This window comes from Xenopus tropicalis, chromosome 1, assembly GCF_000004195.4.
Source record: "Xenopus tropicalis strain Nigerian chromosome 1, UCB_Xtro_10.0, whole genome shotgun sequence".
NCBI lineage: Eukaryota > Metazoa > Chordata > Amphibia > Anura > Pipidae > Xenopus > Xenopus tropicalis.
The window spans coordinates 170,742,746-170,761,641 of NC_030677.2; the positions used below are offsets into that span (position 1 = coordinate 170,742,746).

The 18,896-nt window shown below is 36.3% G+C and overlaps 1 protein-coding gene across 1 annotated transcript in view; it reads left to right on the forward strand.

Annotated features, from left to right (window-relative positions):
• dtwd2 (DTW domain containing 2) overlaps positions 1-18,896 on the forward strand; it is a 55,638-nt gene that overhangs the window by 14,464 nt on the left and 22,278 nt on the right. Inside the window, 2 exon segments of the mRNA NM_001016607.2 lie at positions 12,977-13,067; positions 17,141-17,235. Coding sequence (NP_001016607.1) covers positions 12,977-13,067; positions 17,141-17,235 — 186 coding nt within the window.

Consider the following 18,896-nt stretch of genomic DNA (forward strand, 5'->3'; position numbering starts at 1 on the left):
GCTCTTTCATTTTGATGTAAAGATCTAAATACCTTCTTCGTGGGGAAAAGTGAATCAAGGGCCCACCCCCTGCACTACTCTGCCCCACGCACTATTTCTCTAGCCCCTAATAATTACTGGTCAACAGCAATCCGGCCCACACACCAGTGGCTAGTTGGTTGGGTAGACAACGGCCCCAGTATTGAGTATGTTGCAGACTACACTGATTCCAAAGCAGCCACAACTCATGTATCTAAACATGGCTTTAGTGGTAAAAAGCAATGACAGGCAGAGGTGGACGTATTATCCGCTGCACTTCACTACCTGAGGGCAGACTAAACACCCAAAGTGCCAAGGGACTTAGATGTGGGCTGAGGCCTGTTAAATGTCAGTCATAAGGGTTTAATCTGAAATTGGATACTGGAGAGAAGTATTATGCTTTGCAGGTATTTGGATGTGGGGAGCAAATGAGAGATGGCAAACTTGTGTGAGATATTATTAACTGTGATCAAGTTACTCATCTTTTTCTTTCTATCAGCAATCCGTCTCTCCTTACGCAGCTTTGTGTCGGAATCATTTTTTTCTGAAGGACAGCTAGGTCTAGCAAAGGGAGCAAACACCAATGTATCTGACCTGTCAATCTAAATCTGTCTCCTGCTGTGAATAACTTGATTATCTGGGAAAAGGAACAGAATTTGTAATTCATTATATTTGGAAGGTTTCTCATTTACATGAATTAAGCTTTTATTGAATTTTCACATTTGTAATAGTTCCCCTTTAAGAAAAATTGTGTTTTTTGAGTTAGGCAGAACTCCTGTCCAGCCCAAGCCCTGTCTTGTGGACAAAAGTTAAATTCAGGTATACACTGTCTTTGAGTAGGTTGGTGGTTCTTTAATGTGCAACTGAACTGTGTTTTTGATACTCTACTGTTAACTGCTGATGCAAAGCTTCCAATATCCTGCCTTGTCTTCATTCTGCATTGCTGGGATTTGTTAATTCCTTTGAAGTGACCTGTGTTTTCCTGAAATAAAAAAAATGTAATTATTTCTTTACAATATAGTGGGTAATATAGATAAAAGTTTATATGAGAGAGCTTTATTTCTTAATCTTCTTAATGCATAAATGAGATGTGTGCACACTAAGGGAGGGGAGTGAGAATATCTCGCTGTTTAGTTACCACTATATGAACATTCAGATTTATTATAGGAAAAAAAATACTCCAAATGAAAGAATACCAATGCATTGGTTTTGAGGAATTGTGGAAACACAGATGCCTGCTTATTAACGAAGGTTGACATTTTTCATAAATACAGACTTGGTTTAACTATTAGATGTACAGGTGTGAGATCTGTTATCCCGAAACCCGTTATCCAGAAAGCTATGAATTATGGAAAGCCCATCTACCATAGAATTCATGATAAGCAAATAAGTCTAATTTTTAAAAAAATGTTTTTCTTTTTCTCTCTAGTAATAAAACATTATCTTGTACTTGATCCAAACTAAGATATACTTAATCCTTATTAGAGGAAAAACAACCCTATTGAGTTTAATTAATGTTAAAATGATTTTTTTTAGTAGACTTAAGGCACAGAGATCCAAATTATGGAAAGATCCTTTATCCGGAAAGCCCCAGGTCCCAAGGATTCTGGATAATACTTGTATTATGATTTCATTCTTCTTATTAATAGAAGATTCAGAATCTGGCTGTATGAGGGCTGTCTCAATGAAGCCACAGTATAAAGGTTCCTGATGATACACAGCAGTGGTAACACAATTTAAACACATTCATTTGATGTTAAACTTTAAAGTACAACTGTACTCTCTCTCTCTCTCTCATGTACTTTGAAACATACTTTATACAGTTCTGTTTCAGAGACCACCTGGCAGCACTGCTTTACTCTGCTTTCTCTTTTGGCATTCCATGTCTAGTTCAACTGTATGTGACTAAGTGCAGACCTGCAGTTGTAAATTATATTGAAAGCCTGTTGTGGGATTTGGGATGATGCCAATAAGGCATACACTTTTGTTTTTCTAAAGAGAAATCTATTTCTAAAGCAGGCTGATGTTCTGGTTTTGTATGCACTGACGATGGAAAAAGGTCTATATAAACTGCATTGTTGCATTACGTCGGCAGCACTGAGCTGAAAAATTGCTTCTCCTATCTGCATCTTGGTGCCTACTTTTTGTTATAAAGAAAAACTTGTGCAATGTCCTAGTTTTGTAATGTTGGTACATATAAAATGTATCAGTTACCATAATTTCCAAAACTGTGGGGCCAAAATATGGTGAAATTTAGTGTGGATGCGTTCTTGCGTACAGAACACTCGGAAGGAAGCAAGCAGCTCCCTGACACCTCTATTGCTAAAAGCGGTAGATATCTGAATAGCACTCAGTAGTAAGAAATACAAGTCCGCCTTGGGACTCCTCCAGTTACATGGGAGTATGAAAAACAATAGGTTACCTGAAAGCAGTTCTAATGTGTAGCACTAGCTCTTTCCAAAATCTCAGACTCAGGCACAATGCTTGTTTGCCATTGTTTAGCTTGTTCAGAGGGCAAGAGGAATGTATCCCTGTAGCTGAGCATCCTTTAAAAAAATTGTGCCCATTAACAGTTAATAGGTACTTGCCTCTGACATACAACATCATTTCACAACCCAAAACACACCAGTTGGCTAAACTGTAATTTGCAAGAGGGTCTTTTCAAATACAATACAGAAGAGTCTCTTTAACACACCGTAAAGCAGACCGTAGTTGGTGGCTGAAAGTAAGTAGTATGGGCTTATACTTGGAACCTAGGGTTTTTCAGGTAAGGGATCTTTCCATAACGGCAAAGTCTGCTAGAAATTATTTAAACATGAAATAAACCCAAAAGTATTGTTTTAACACCGATTGGATTAATGCTAGTTTAGTTATGATCAAGTACACGGTATACTGTTTTATTTTACTGAGCTTTCTGGATAAAGGATCCCATATATGCTTTGCCATAGCTGTTTCTGATCTTAGCGGAAAAAAATGCAAATCCCCCATAAGATTAAAAAAAATATGTAGTCATGAATTCAACATCTTAAAGGAAAACTGGCTTTTTTTTAACACTGAGTGAAAAAGCTAAAAGTTAAATATACTGAATCACTGAACTGTTTCCGCACATTAGGTGGAGAAAAAGATAGAAATGTCAGCACACATTAAAACAAGTTCCACAGGATTGCACTTTCTCAAAAGGAACAGTAACACTTTCCAACACAAAATATAATGTACGGTTGCCCTGCACTGGTAAAAGTTGGGAGTTTGCTTCAGAAAGACTACTATAGTTAAAGGGATACTGTCATGATTTTTATGGTATACTTTTTATTTCTAAATCACTCTACCATTCACTCTACCATTTAAAATGTTATTCTTGAACCAACAAATGTATTTTTTTGCTGTAATATTTGTGTGTAGGCGCCATCTCAGTGCATTGTGCCTGAGTCTGAGCTTTCAGAAGGAGCCAGTGCTACACATTAGAACTGCTTTCAGGTAACTTATTGTTTCTCCTACTACCATGTAACTGGAGGAGTCCCAAGCTGTACTTGGATTTCTTACTATTGAGTGCTATTCTGATATCTACTGGGAGCTGCTATCTTGTTCCCTTCCCATTGTTCTGCTGATTGGCTGTTGGGGGGGGGTAATATCACTCCAACTTGCAGCTCAGCAATTAAGTGTGACTAAAGTTTATCAAAGCACAAGACACATTGCTATGGCACCCTGGGAAATGAAGGATATGGCTAGCCAAAAAATGCATTTCAATGCAGGATTCTTTGGAGAAGCTCTATTAACTGATGCATTTTGAAATGCATGTTTTCCCATGACAGTATTCCTTTAATATAAATAGCTGCTGTGTAGCCACAGGGGCAGCCATTCAAGCTGGAAAAAAGAAAAGGCACAGGTTACAAAAGCAGATAACAGATAAACTTTGTAGACTACAATGGGAATTTAGGCAACTAATGTGTTATCTGCTATGTAACCCGTGCTTTTTCTCCTTTTTCAGTTTGAATGGCTACTTCCATGTGCCTGTGACATAGTGATGCAAATCTAACATAACAGTATGTTAAGGTGGCCACACACGTAGCGATTTGCGATCTTTCGTGCGAACATCGGTCGCACGAAAGATCGTACAATCAGCCACAAACCATTCAGGGCTGAAACGGCAGATAAGGAGGTAGAAACAATAGGATTTCTACCTCCTTCTGCCGATTCAGCGCTGAAGGCAGATTTTGGTCAGGCGCCTTCTATGGCGCCCGATCAAAATCTTTTAACTGGCCCGATCGGCGAGTCGACCGATATCAGCAGGTTCCTGCGATATCGGTCGACTTGCCATACACGCACCGAATATCGTACGATATTCTCGGTGCGTGTATGTCCAGCTTTAGATATGTGATATGCTGAGTCTACTCCATTGCAAGGGATAAATTAGCCAATGACCTTTCAATTTAAGCAACTGGTTAGAGTGAACAAGCAACCAATGAATTGGTCTAATAGGAAAAAATTAAGGGCAAAGCCTGGACATGATGATGTAAGCTTATAGGAAGTTCTCAGTGTGCACGTGGTTATTGTGGCCCTCTGCCTGCATAGTATAAAAGTATAATGACACAATCTGTGACCACAGTGATTATATACTGAATAATTTACCCCCTATTGTAAAATATATAGGGAATAAAGTACCCCCTTTTGTAAAATATTTAACCATTGCCATATAAAAGCACAAGGCTGAAGGCCAAATGCTTTTATACAGGTCATGGAACTCTATGCTGACTTGTGATATCCTCATATTTTTCAGCAGGGGATACTTTTTTATATTTCAGTGAGTCATGTGACAAATTACATCACTAAGCACCAATTATAAATGGTGACATCACCAATCACCATTTATAAGGATGTAATTTACAGAATATTTGAGGATTTTTATAAGTCACCAAGGAGTTCAATGAACATATAAAACGTATCAACAGACAGTGGTTCTGCTTAAATAAAGCTAAAAGGCAAATTTCCCTTTTATAAGAAAATTCCCCAAAAGATACCAACAGAACCTGAAGAACCTACAGAACAAAAGATTTGCATAATATATAGTGATTATGTACCCTATTCTGTTGTAAAATATAACGATGTTATAAGTCACAGAGAAGTTCCATGACCATATAATGGAAGGCTGAGTGCTTTTATACAGGTCATTAAACTCCTCAGTGACTTTTATTATCATCATATTTTACAACAGGGAATGCATTATGAACTACATCTTGGCTATTTTAAACCAGATATGTGTTTTGGTAAATAAAAAAGAATAAAAGCATATTTAAATGTGTTGCAAGAAAAATTTTCAAGTTGGCACATTTCAGAGTTATGATTTGTTTGTAAATTGCATGTTGTGCCCTGTCAAACATTGTCAGAAATACTTTGGTACTTTGCAATTCATCAGAAAGCACAATTAATACAGAAGGGGGAAAAAGCAATGTACGTGACACAGCTGCGAGGAGAAAATAACAGAAAAACAAGCGCCTTCACTTTACAAATGTAAATAAGGTGTCTGCAGCGCACAGTGAAGAAGATGTGCACTGACAGGAGAGCATACATTAGTAGCAATACAGTAACTGCTCTGTGGGTATTCTCTGTGCTGTAAAGCTGAGATGAAAGCATTTGGGCTTTTTCTTGTGTTGCATAATTTATCACCATTGTGCTGTTCCAGTTCGCATCCTCTTAAAAGTCAGTTTGGGCTCTTCCTTGTCATTCTCATCATATCATCTTTATTCAAGAAGTTTCTTGTCTGATGAAAATGTAAGTCACAACTCGCAACTGAAAGGCACTCGCATAGCTGGGCGGAATCCTTTTCATTCAAATACGAGCACTTTCAGTGCTGCTTAGATCCTCGTTCAGGTAAAAGCTTCATTCTTCTGGAGTTCTAGAGTTGCCAGTGTTCTTACTGTTTAGGCATGCATGGGTTGCTATTTTGAGACAAGGTAAAAAGAAAAAAAAATATTTGCTATAAGAGATTTGTCACCACAAATTGTATTTTGCTTGAAAAAAATTTATGATGGTGAAAGGTTGTGAGTTTAATTTGTTTGCCTGGACACGGACACTTCCCAGAGTCATGTCAATTGGCTGTAGCTTCTTCTGGCTGAAAACTTTAAAATGTTGTGTATCTTATATCTTTATAACCGTACAATTGTGTAAGAACGATCCTCCATATATAAAAAGCATGCATGGTGTATTATATACATTTAGACAACCAAAGCATGGGGACTTGCTAGATATTACAGGTATGTGTAATAATAAAACAGTATCTTGTACTGTACTTGAGCCTAACTAAGATATAATTAATCCTTATTGGTGGCAAAACAATCCTATTGGGTTTATTCAATATTTAAATGTTTTTTAGCAGACTTAAGTTATGGAGGTCCAAATTACGGAAATATCCCTTATCCGGAAAACCCCAGGTCCCAAGCATTCTGGATAACAGGTCCCATACCTGTACCAGCATATAATAAAAATTTTCTTTAGCTTTAACTCTGATTACATGTGTATTTATGTGTACAGGTATTGAACACCTTATCAGGAAACCCGTTATCCAGAAATCTCCGAATTACGAAAAGCCCGTTTCCCATAGACTCCATTTTAATCACATAATTCAGAATTTTAAAACTGATTTCCTTTTTCTCTGTAGTAATAAAACAGTACCTTGTAATTGATCCCAACTAAGATATAAATAATCCTTATTGGGTGCAAAACAATCCTATTGGGGTTAATTAAGGTTTTATTGATTTTTTTAAGCAGACTTAAGGTATGGAGATCCAAATTACGGAAAGACCCCCATATATATATATATCGTATATACTCGAGTATAAGCCGATCCGAATATAAGCCGAGGTTCCTAATTTTACCTAAGAAAACTGGAAAAACTTACTCACACTAATTGTGTTGTTTACTTTACTGCAAAAATCAGGCAACATGTAACAAAATAATGAATATTTGCAAAGAGGACACTGAAAACAATGATGTACAGAATGTAATGTAATGATCTGAAGGCAGATGTGGCTCTACAGAATTCTTTGTAGGACTTGACTACATCTCCTGGTATTTATTGAATAATTAGCCCCAATATAAAGAAAACAAGAACAGCTCTGATGTACAAGCTTATAGAATTATTATACAGTATGCAAAAAAAATGTGAGGTTTTTAAGACCTAAAATGTCCACTGCTTGTAGGAGTTAATTTAGAACTTTTAGTAAATAATTTGTGCATTACTGTTTTTCAAAAACCATGTAAAATTCAGAAATGTTTGATGTTTCATTATGTTTTAGCCATAGGTTATAAAATGAAATACCCTACCTCCCTTGCTGGTATGTTTTTTTCAATAAATGGACAAATTAACCCCTTGGGGCACACACCAATGTTACTAGGCAATAGGGACTTGTTTTGTAGTTGCCCTCTTAGATGAGACTAAACTAGAGGTCCACACAATCCTACAGATAAACACAGTAACAGTTTTATTTACAGTCACAAGCATAGCTTTTCCAATGTCAGTTGTTATAACAGGACCTGTCTAGTCCTAGTTTCCCTATCCACTGGGTCCATGTCTGGCAAGGTACTGCCAGGGTGCTGGCTTTTTTAATCCCAGTTAGAGCCTCATCTGCTCCCTATCTCTCACCACCTACAGTGAGCTCAATAAGTCTGACCAATGACTAGCTAACCTAATTATTTGGTTCGATCTGGTACCTCATTGAGGTGGCTATCCTCAGGCTCCATAGCACATTCACTCTTGTCTTCTTACATTAGCCAAAGAGTAAGTGGGCCACTGCAATACTTTTTATATAGCCTCTCTAGGAATATCTCCTCAAAGTGCCACAGAGTAGAACCTGCTACAGAACCTTTTCAAAGTGGATCCCCTACCTAGCATCACCATCTAGCTACTGGAACAGAGATAACAACTATTTATACAAAATAAACATATAATATTTTCCCCCTTACATCAGTGACATAATAATAGAGGAAGCAGACCCCTGTGATCCCAGGGGAAGCAGGATCTGCTTCCTCTATAGTTATAATTGTTGAAATCTCCCCTCCCTAGCCACTCTCCTACCTGAGAGCAGGCGGGAAGTGGGGGACAAGAACCAGCAGGCAGGTTGGATTGTGAGGCAGGGTAGTGGTGGTTGTGTGCAATGCGCTCCTCCATAGATTTTTTTTTTTGTGGGGGGCATGTTTATGTTGTAATTCATTCTCTCCAGCCTTCGGGCGCGCAACGGCCATCCATCGCGCACGCACGCACCTCGTGTTGCATGGGAGGGGGGGGTGGTGCTGCGTTTGTGACGGATGGCCAGCGCCCGATAGCTGGAGAGCATGAATTGCCCGGTTGGATAGGTAATTTGCTACTTGCCTCGAGTATAAGCCGAGGGATCCTTTTTTTTTTTAGCACATTTTGAGTGCTGGAAAACTTGGCTTATACTCTAGTACATACGGTACATATACATACATACATATATATATATATATATATATATATATATATATATATAAGTCTTTTAGAAGCCGGCACTCACGTTTAAAGGTCACTGGATGCCCGGGTGCAGTATTCAACAGATCAAAATGTGTACCAAGTAAACGATACCGCACTCACAGGACTTACTTGAAAAATGTGGTGATTTTATTATTCACAACATAGCACTGACGTTTCGGCTGTATCCGCAGCCTTTTTCACTTTGAAAAAGGCTGCGGATACAGCCGAAACGTCAGTGCTATGTTGTGAATAATAAATCACCACATTTTTCAAGTAAGTCCTGTGAGTGCGGTATATACTCACCTCCAAAAATAACATATAAAGTGTACTGGTGCACTGCCTCAGAAAGAGAATTCCATTTACTCCTTTACATACAAAAAACAACAACAAAAGTTTTTTCAAAAAGTGCAAAAAGGTATATTCAGTTCATAATAATAAAAGCATCTTATATGTAGCCTGCATTTCTGTAGTAATTCAGCGAGGTTTCGGGCAAGCCATGTGCCCTTTATCAAGCTCAAACAGACAAACAGTTGTGCAGGTGCAATTCTCCAATTAAGTAGTCAAATACAGGAAGGGACACGATAGGTGATACCTTGGCAATGGTTATAAACAATCCATTGTATCCACCCACACTCCCTGCATGTGTAACCCTTTGTGCAAACAATTGGAACATAATATATACATTCATAAAAAAAAAAGATATAAATCATAGTCTTTGTTTAACCCTTTTGGCGCCAAAGACTGTAGTTTATGTATCCACTAAACTTCTCTCTGTTTCAATTTGAGTTCCCGGTTCCCTCCATATTTTAGGGGCGGAATCCCTTCCAGGACCATAAACTTCAGTTGGTCTGCTTTATGGCCCATATCCAAAAAATGTTTGGAAACGGGTAATTTGGTGTTTCCCAGATTAATGGAGGTTTTATGTTAAGAAATGCGCCACTTAACCATTTGAGTGGTCTCGCCAATATAGATGAGTCCACAAGGACAAGTCAACGCATAAATTACATATTTAGAGATACAAGTATGGTGCCCCCGTAATTGGACTTTATGACCCGTGCCTGGATGTATAAATTCCTTGCCTCTGATCACACTATGGCATTGTGTGCAGCCTGACCATCGATACATCCCTGGGGTTCTCAGACCCAGGTGTGTATCAGTGCGTCTCTCTAATCTTTGGGCTTTTACCCTCGAGGATGTAACCATATTACCTATCGTTTTACCTTTACGATAAGATAAGAGTGGTGGTGATTTAAAATCCATAATTTGGGGATAAGCCCTTTGCAAAATGTGCCAATGGCGCCGCAAAATGGTCCCCAAGTTTTTGCTGTCACAGAAATTAACTAAAATATCGTAGAAAATACACAGTTCTAAAACTTAGAAAAAATAGGAATTTTTTGCATTCGGACTCAATTGTACTTTAATGAATAGGGCCCTTTATGTCAATATAATAAACAAGTACGTTACTTTTAAAATAGTGTACATGTCTTACTTGCTGATCTGTGATAATGTACTAGTTATGACCTGGAGCTGACAAATTGTAATGGACATATTTCTCAAAAGAAGATCTTACTTTCTTTTAAGTAATTTTAAATTGTAAGTGGTTTAACTAAACAAGAAAGTGCAAACTGATTTAGAGCAGAAATATGGTTATTCTGTAAACTATGAAATTTAGTAAAGAACTGCCTCAGAGTTATTTTAATTATAGAAATTTGGATAAAGCATGAAGTCGCTGACACTAGTTGACTGTTCAGCATTGCAGGAAACTTGCATTCTCTTAACTACTTTGGTACAAAAGCACAAAGGCCTGTAATTAACATAATCCCATGCCTGGTCCAGGCCTGTTCTTTCTGTGTGGGCTTTTAAAAGGAATTTATTCCCAGATTTGAAGGGTTTTATTCACAGAGGGCCTGAGTCTGCTCCTTACGCCACACTATTGTTAAACTGGTCCCAGGCAAAGCTAAATTAAATGAAAAAAAATATAAACATTTTGTATAATAGATTCTTATTTTAATTTGCTTTAATGGCTATAATTTACCTATTTTTTTTTATATTGTTTCACTGCATTGACATTGGCATTTGTGTGCTCAGTGCTCATCATAATCGATTTGTGTTTTACTTCCTTTATTTAAAGTGTTTAATATTCCTTTATATATTTAGCCCAATAAACTATTCATGCTGAACCTATCTGTACAAGAACGGATGCTGACATAGTCCCTTCCAGATTAATTTGAATGAATTTGAGTCATTTGAATGATTTTTTTTTCTAAACCTATACAATGATGTAATTAGCACATCCTAAGAACATACAGATGCATGGGCTTACATAAATGTTCTATTTTAATTCTTATTTCATGTTTTAAAGGAGACACGTATTTGTAAAAACTATCAGCACTATAAATACAGAGGCCTTCAGGCACGGCCTCCAGACCTTGAGTGCCTGAAGGACCCTGTAGTTCTATTGCTGACAGTTTTCTGCTCACTGCTTTGATATAGATAGAGAATGTGGACTTGATACAACTAGAAGTAAAAGTCAAAAGTTACATTTCCTTGGGGATCCAGTTTTCACTTTTTAATGTGCAGTTACAGCACAAAGCAGGTGCTACATGAAGGTTTCTGTCCACTTGACCTTTACTATAGTACAGGTTTAGAACCCATTATCCAGAATGCTTGGGACCAAGGAGTCTATCCGGAATTCGGACTTTGATAAATCAATTAGTAGTCTACTTAAAAAGCAATAAAACATTAATTAAACCCAATAGAATTGTTTTGCATCCAATAAGGATGAATAATATCTTAGCAGTGATCAAATACAATGTCCTGTTTTATTATTACAGAGAAGAAGGAAATACATTTAAAAAATCTGAATTATTTGATTAAAATGGAGTTTTGGAGCTTTCTGGATAACTGGTTTCCGGATAACGGATCCCATACCTGTAACATCATACAGGCCAGATATACAGTTACGTAATTAAAATAGTAGGACTCTTAAGGGACTGGTGCGTGTTAACTTGCTGGCAATGTTGAAATGAAAGGTTAGAGGAGGTCAATACTGCATTACACCATATATTTGTACAATAAACTTGTGTGTGGGAGGAGTGGAAGAGTTTTATTTTGTGGTTTATATAGAGAGATATTATGGGGACAAATTGTGTGTACACTGGGGAGAAGATTGTTGATAAGGGATCGGCTCTCTGGCACTTTGCCTACAGGGAGTGGTATATATGTTTGTGTGGGGACTAATGCTTAGGTTTTGTACATTTCACTAGAATTTCTGCATTGTTTATATCTTTCTACTTTACATCATTTATTAAACTGTGTGCATGATTTCATTTAGGTCAGAATGCACTTTAATATGACAAAACATTTTACCATATGTATATTTTGCTTATGCTGCTGAAGTTATTCATGACTTTGGAAAGAGGTTAATTCCACTAAGGTTTACTGCATTTTCAAACATTCACTGTCGTCAGAAGCTGTGTCCCCAGAAATAACAGTGGGGCAGGTCTGTAGTAATTGTTGATTCTATCTTCCTGTTCGGTCTCTCTCTTATTCACCTCTCAGACACACTGGGAAATGAGATTTAAATCACAAAGTGCTATGCCTGGTAAAATCATTTCCTTTGCTTTACAATCACTATCATGCATCAGCGTGTTCTTGTAACTTCTTTGCTAGTTAATTTTTTGTCCTAAAGTTTCTGTATTCTGCTGTAGTGGGACTTTTACTGTAAAATGCAACTGTATAAAATGTGTAATATCGCTATAAACTGACCTTTAGTGAACGCACAATAAATACACAAACCACTCAACCACTGTAACATGTTTTTATTTGTTGAAATGTTCGCTTTGTATGTGCTATTTTAATAATATGACTGCACAATTTTTTTACTTGCTTATGCAAAGAAATAATAGGTTACAGCTTCTCTTTAGTTGCAGCATTATGCATGATCGGTATTCTCTTGTAGTCTTCCGTAATATTTAAATATATAGTACCCCTTCAACATTACACTATGAGGCACAAAATACCCTATTTACAATATTAGCTGTATATAAAGCTTTCTTTCAGGTAAAAGTTGAAATTTAAAAATACAATACATATTACTTAACAAGTAAGTATTGATAGAATCCATTATTACACTGTAGTTGACTGACAGAACTACAGTTTTTGACTGCATGGCCTAGGCACTTAACCATATCAGAGCTGGGAAAAATGTTTCTTAATTCCTTGATAATTTCTGCTACAAACAGAAGCTCTTGCATTTAATACTATTGCAATTTATATTGCTCTAAATCATTTTGTGGATCTCCTGACATAAACATTGGATTTAAGTATTCATTTTAATGTATTTCACTAAAAATGCTAAACATTACGTATGTGTATGTTTTGATGCATGCATGCATGCATACATACATACATACATATACAATGTGTAGATTTAGATTTTATATAACTTATTTGGCTTTGATTTTTTCTATACAGCCGTCCTCAAAAGGTGTGTCTGTGTCCTTTCCTGCCTGTGTGTCCATTAGATGTTTCCACTAGCTTGTACATTGTCCAACATCCAGCAGAGGTGAGTAGGGCCTATGGGAAAGGTTCAAGTTCACTCTCCTCATCAGGCCTGACCATGCAGTTTTCCTTCTTTCCTAATTATTACTTGTTTCTACTGCCATTTGATTTCTTTCATCATTTTGACCTCATTAACATTAATAGTATGCTTTATTTAAATAGTTTTGCTTCAGTGTTTTAAGTGAGTTTTAGGGTTACTATAACTATAGACTTAATTAAATTATATTCATCATTTTAGATCTTATCCTCTTTGTTGTTTCTCTGAGTTTGACCAGTGTAAATTGGCATCTACAGGTAGAGTCTAGTGGCCTTTTCTATATACAGGAATCTGCAGGTGAAATTCTACATCTACTTTTTTTTATATGAACTCTTCTCTTCCAGATTTGTAATTTTATGCTATACTAAATTATTCCCTCATGTGCTTTAACTTTGACATATTTTAGTTCAATTACAATGTCTCTTCAAAATGTTGTTTGCCTATCTTTGTATATGTTTATGGATTGTTGAACTTGATGGCGGACTTTTATCAACCACACAATATTGTACGGCCAGGGCCGGATTTAACTTCTCGGCGCCCCGAGGCTGCCCCCGCCCCCCCCGAGTGCGCATGCGCGATCGCGCTGCGCCCTCTCCCCCCGAGTGCGCATGCGCAATCGCACATTTAAACTCCCATACGGAGCAGTGGGGGGAGGTCCCGACTGCTCCATATGGGAGCCAAATTTAAAAATCCTGTTGCGGCGGGGCAGCATGCCGTCCCTAAACTTGTGCCGCCCTAGGCCCGGGCCTTTGTGGCCTTTTCACAAATCCGGGCCTGAGTACGGCTTCTTTCCTGTATAAATGCATGGTTGTAGAAATATTCTAAGCACAGATTACATTATACTCTCATAATTTTCTTGTTAATTAGGGAATTTGTTTGCCATTTTTTAAATTTTTAAAATAAAAAAAATAAAGTGAAACTCGTCTGATATTTGTTGCCATAAACATAATCTGGAGCAGACTTGTGTTTATCCAGTTTATGCTTTCATTTAATTACAGTGTATTCTAGACACTTCATTCTGTATACATGGTATACTTGAAACGCAGCATGCCTCCTGTTACATTTCATGGCCTTCCATGAGATGACATTTTCCCACTTATATTGCTTACCCCCTGCATGATTTCACTTTGCAGTTTTTTGCTTTCACTTAGATGTTTCACTTGACATTTAAACGTTGCTGATTTTTATTAATCAAGCTGAAAAATCCAGTCTCCTTAGTAGTGTACGCAATGCTCAAACATTTTATACTTTTTCTAGAAATATGGAAATCCTGACAAACTAAAAACAAATACTTGAACATGTAAGAATTTCTCAAAATGCCCTTATTAAAATATTATTTTTAATCAAAGAACTCCTTCTGAGATCCTTGGCATCTGCTTATAACAAAAAATAAGTATAATTCTATTGCATAAGTTCAGATTCCTTTTTTTTCCTATTGTTGCTAAAAAGTAATGCAGGATATCGCTCTATAAAATATGTGCTGCACTATAGCTGGAGATGGCAGGCATTCCAAGTTGACTTCACCCAGGTCATTTATACATGATTAGTGTTGTACTTAACATGTAGCAGAATGTAGTGTATCATGATGGAATGTTATTTTAGATGAAGGTATGGTTCTGTAAGAACCATGTTTTAAGAGTGAAAGTCTAATGGAAACTGGAAGAGAAATTCATAGAAGATATGCAGATCTCGCAAAACGTCTTCCATGCATATATATGAAGAGGTAATGCATGTTTTATTGAGGAGCAACTAGAAGAGCATGATGAGTAATGTGGGGAGTGGAGGGAATAAAAATATATATAGATAGTATAGCATGGTGCAGAGTTGTGAATAGCTATGAATGTTAAGGTCATTTCTTTAAACTTGATCCTAAAGGGTAGTAGACCATTTCTTTCTTAGACATATTTAATTTGTGGTATATGCTATTTCTTAATTTTAGACACATCAGCAAAACATCTTTCCTCTTCTTCATTAAATACTGCTGTTGGGCCTGTTGGGTTACAAACTCCAAAGACGCTCTGATTTGGGCTGATTATGAGCAGATTAGAAAGTTTTGTCTTTGATCACAAAAAGTGCAAAGATCAATGCAATTTCTTAATGCTTCCATACCTGTATATTATTATTAAGATGTACCCATTAAGCACTGCATATTTTAGTAGTGACTTAATACATATTGCATAATAATTATATGTGTTTTGTTACCAAATTATCTAAAAAAAAAAAAAAAAACCAAAACCAAGAATATGTCCTGAAAGTTTTAGAAAGTAATCCTTTATAATACGGAAATGGAGATATATGATGGGATTTATTATTGAAAAACCCATTATTCATAAAGTATATAAAATGTTTTTGATAGAGAAATTGCAGGTGAATTAAGGCTGAATTAAAAAATATCCTTTCAGAATAAGTAAATCATAAATCATAAATCTTGGTCAGTAAAAGTTATGTTAAGTGTTAAAAATGTAGGCATTAGTTCCACCAGTTCCTTCCCAAATGAAAAAGTCCTTGGTGAATACATTGTTCCTAATTAGCATTCAGTAATTAATAGCTTTGCTTCGTTAATGAGGAATTCTCTTCACCTATGAATGTATTGAAACCTGGCAGAAAGCCAGATTCATAATAATTTTTTAATAATTCTTAGAAATGTGCAGTGTAATAAGTTCTAATTTAAAATAGCTTGTTAAATTGAAGCTAATTACAAACAGAATATGTTTAATTTAAATTCTCACATCTAAATAGTGCATTTCTTAGTTAAACTAGATGTTGTGTAATAATGTGCATTAACACTGGAATAATCTTTGTTTAATCTTTTGAAAAAAAAACCTACTAAAATCTATTGCTGGGGGAAAGGACACATAGCAAAGGGCACAGCCAGTGTAAATAGGCCATGTTTATATCTGCACATATTGGTCCCTTTTGCATGCGTTTTCACTTTCATGATTTAATTTGTTAAAAGGGTCAGAAGTCATAAGTAAATATTGTCCTTTTTACCTTGAGCCACATAATATAATACACATATGGAACCTTTTATGCAGAATGCTCAGGACGTTTGTTTTTTCACAGGATCTCTATGCCTTCTGCTTAAAAATAATTTTGATTAATTAAAATTAAAATGTTGATGCTTTTCCAGATAACCGATTCCATGTCTGTAATGCAATAATGCAATTTTAACCGTAACAAGAAGATGATGCATGTATGTGTGCCCTTGTGTGAGCACAGTGAATTGTTTAAGCCAGGGGGTGGCCCTTAGTACTTAAAATGGTAGTTTTTGTATTTAGGATTATCCAGTGGCACATACTACCAGAAAAGTATATTTTTATAAAACTGGTTTATTTCTATGAATCAGTGTTTTACATATGGATTTTTTATGCAGCTTATTGTAGAGACCTTCAAAAAACTATATTTTAAGACACTTGAAATCTGTATGATGGCACAGTAGAGTGTACACTCTACCCTGTGAATCCCTTTTACATTTCCTATCAAGCCATCGAGCTAAGCACCAAATAAGTAAAGGTAGCCTTACACGGGCCAATTGTAGTTGCCGATATCGGTCCCTTAGACCGATTTGGCAGCTTATCGGCCCGTGTAGGGGCAGCAACGACGGGCCTGCCCGACCAATATCTGTCCTGAAATTGGGCAGATATCGATCGGCAGGTTAAAAAATTCAGTCGGATCGGGAACCACATCGGCTCGTTGATGCGGTCCCCTAATCGTCTGCGCCCCAGGGCCAAACAACCGAATTAGCCTAAATTCCCCCGATATCGCCCATCCGTAGGTGGAGGTATTGGGAGAAGATCCGCTCGCTTGGTGACCTCACCAGTCGAGCAGATCGGTATGTGTATGGCCACCTTAATTGTTGTGCCCTCAGGTTTAGGAGCTAGTTACAATGTAAAAAACATAAGTGGAATAAGAAGAACTTGCCTAGGTACCAAAGCATCTGAGACAACTGCTGTTTACTTAGTTTTCTACATGGCTGTTTCTGTTTGCTCTAATTTTCTTAATTATATTTCTGTTAACAGCTAAATGTTCTTCTGTCTTAGGAGGGTCGAGTACTTCGAACAGTGCCTCTTTTAGCAGCTTGCCTCCCACATGAGAAGTGCAAAGTTCTAATTGGTCGACGTTTCGGTGAAGAAAGGTATCTATTAAATGTAGGCATTTTTAGTATAATGTGCTGTTTAACAATGCAAATGATCTTTTTTCACATGAAAATATTTTAATAACTGATGATTTGTAAAATATAATGAAGTGTTTATTTTACAGTAACTACAGTAATTGATCTTTGAATATGCAATGTCGTAGGAAAATATTAAGAAATGGTTATTTAACATTTCTACACTGTCTTTTTCCTTTTAGTAGTTGATACAGTTATATATATTTGAAGAATGAAAACAAATTGTAAGTGTCTATTTCTAAACAAAGGTATTTTTTGTTATCTAACTTCAACATTTACTTTTCCTGGCAATGAATATTTCTGTTGTACCACCTATTTTATTTAACTGAAGTTAAACACTTGTTGAGTTTGTTCTACTTTCTCAGAACTGGCATTTAGGATTCAATTAAGGTAATTTGAATGGAATTGCCAGTATGAAATTTTTAGTTTAGGTCTTTCCTAAGTGGAAATAGATATTGAAAAATGCTGATCCTATATGAACTTGGCTAATATAATTTATATGTAGGTAGTGGTTGTGGGGGGCAGTCATTCTCTTTCTACATTGAGGCAAGCAGGAAATCAAATGAAGAAATATGCCTCCAATAAAATCTTGTTTAAATGACAAGTGTATCTGTTTATTACAACTAAACTTGGCATTGTGAATACAAATATGGTGGGATTCATTCTGCTTCCTAGATATCAATATACTATTTTAGATTTAAGTGCAAGATTGAAATTGCCTGCTTTATCATTTTGATCCCAGAATCAAAACCTAAAAATTGAGAAAGGAGTGTTTAACCCTATATTGTAATGAGCCTCCGCTTACTAAAATACTAATGTTGTATATCTCTCCTAAACCTTACTGGTAACAGAGCGTGACTGTTCCATCTCTTTTTGTAATCTTTTTTTTATTAATTTTCAGTTTGAAAAGCCAAAGTAACAGAAAAGAAGAATCTGACATCACGTTCATTTGTAGCATGAAAATAATTTAATCTTTTAGCTATCATTAATTACATTTTACAGTCCGTTAGCACTTTGATCTGTATTACTCAGCATGCCAAAAATGAATGTTGTTTAGTACCTTTCTTGGGATGAATAGCTAGAAATTTTATCTGGTTTGCATAATTAACATCCTAATAACAGAATGGATTCTTTTTTATGTGAAAATCTTTCAGTGCACTATTAAATCCCGAGTCTTTCTATTTGATTTACTTATTTGATAAGCTAAAGCATACTAAATTTTGGTAGCCACTGGCTATAAATAAGAGATTTGTTTAACCTGAGAAAGAAACTTTTGAAAAGAAAAATGCCAAGTTTAATAAGAAATGTTTTTACATAGACATTAAACAGAAAGAACATGAAACAGCATTGAAACAGTATTGTTATTCCTCTGGTTTAAGGGTACCCCACTGTAAATGTCACTTTGTGACTTAATAAGGCATTACAAGATGAAGGCTGCAGAGAAAGAATCATAGTTTAAGATTCTCTTGCTGCTTAAGTCAGGTTTCCATCTGTGCTTTTATGTGTGGCAAAGCAATAACATGGCAGATCTGAACAGCACTAAAATGGTTGTTGTGTCTATTAGTTCTGTAATATTCTGCTATTCCATACTGAGATATGTATGTCAGGATTCTGCTATTTAGTAT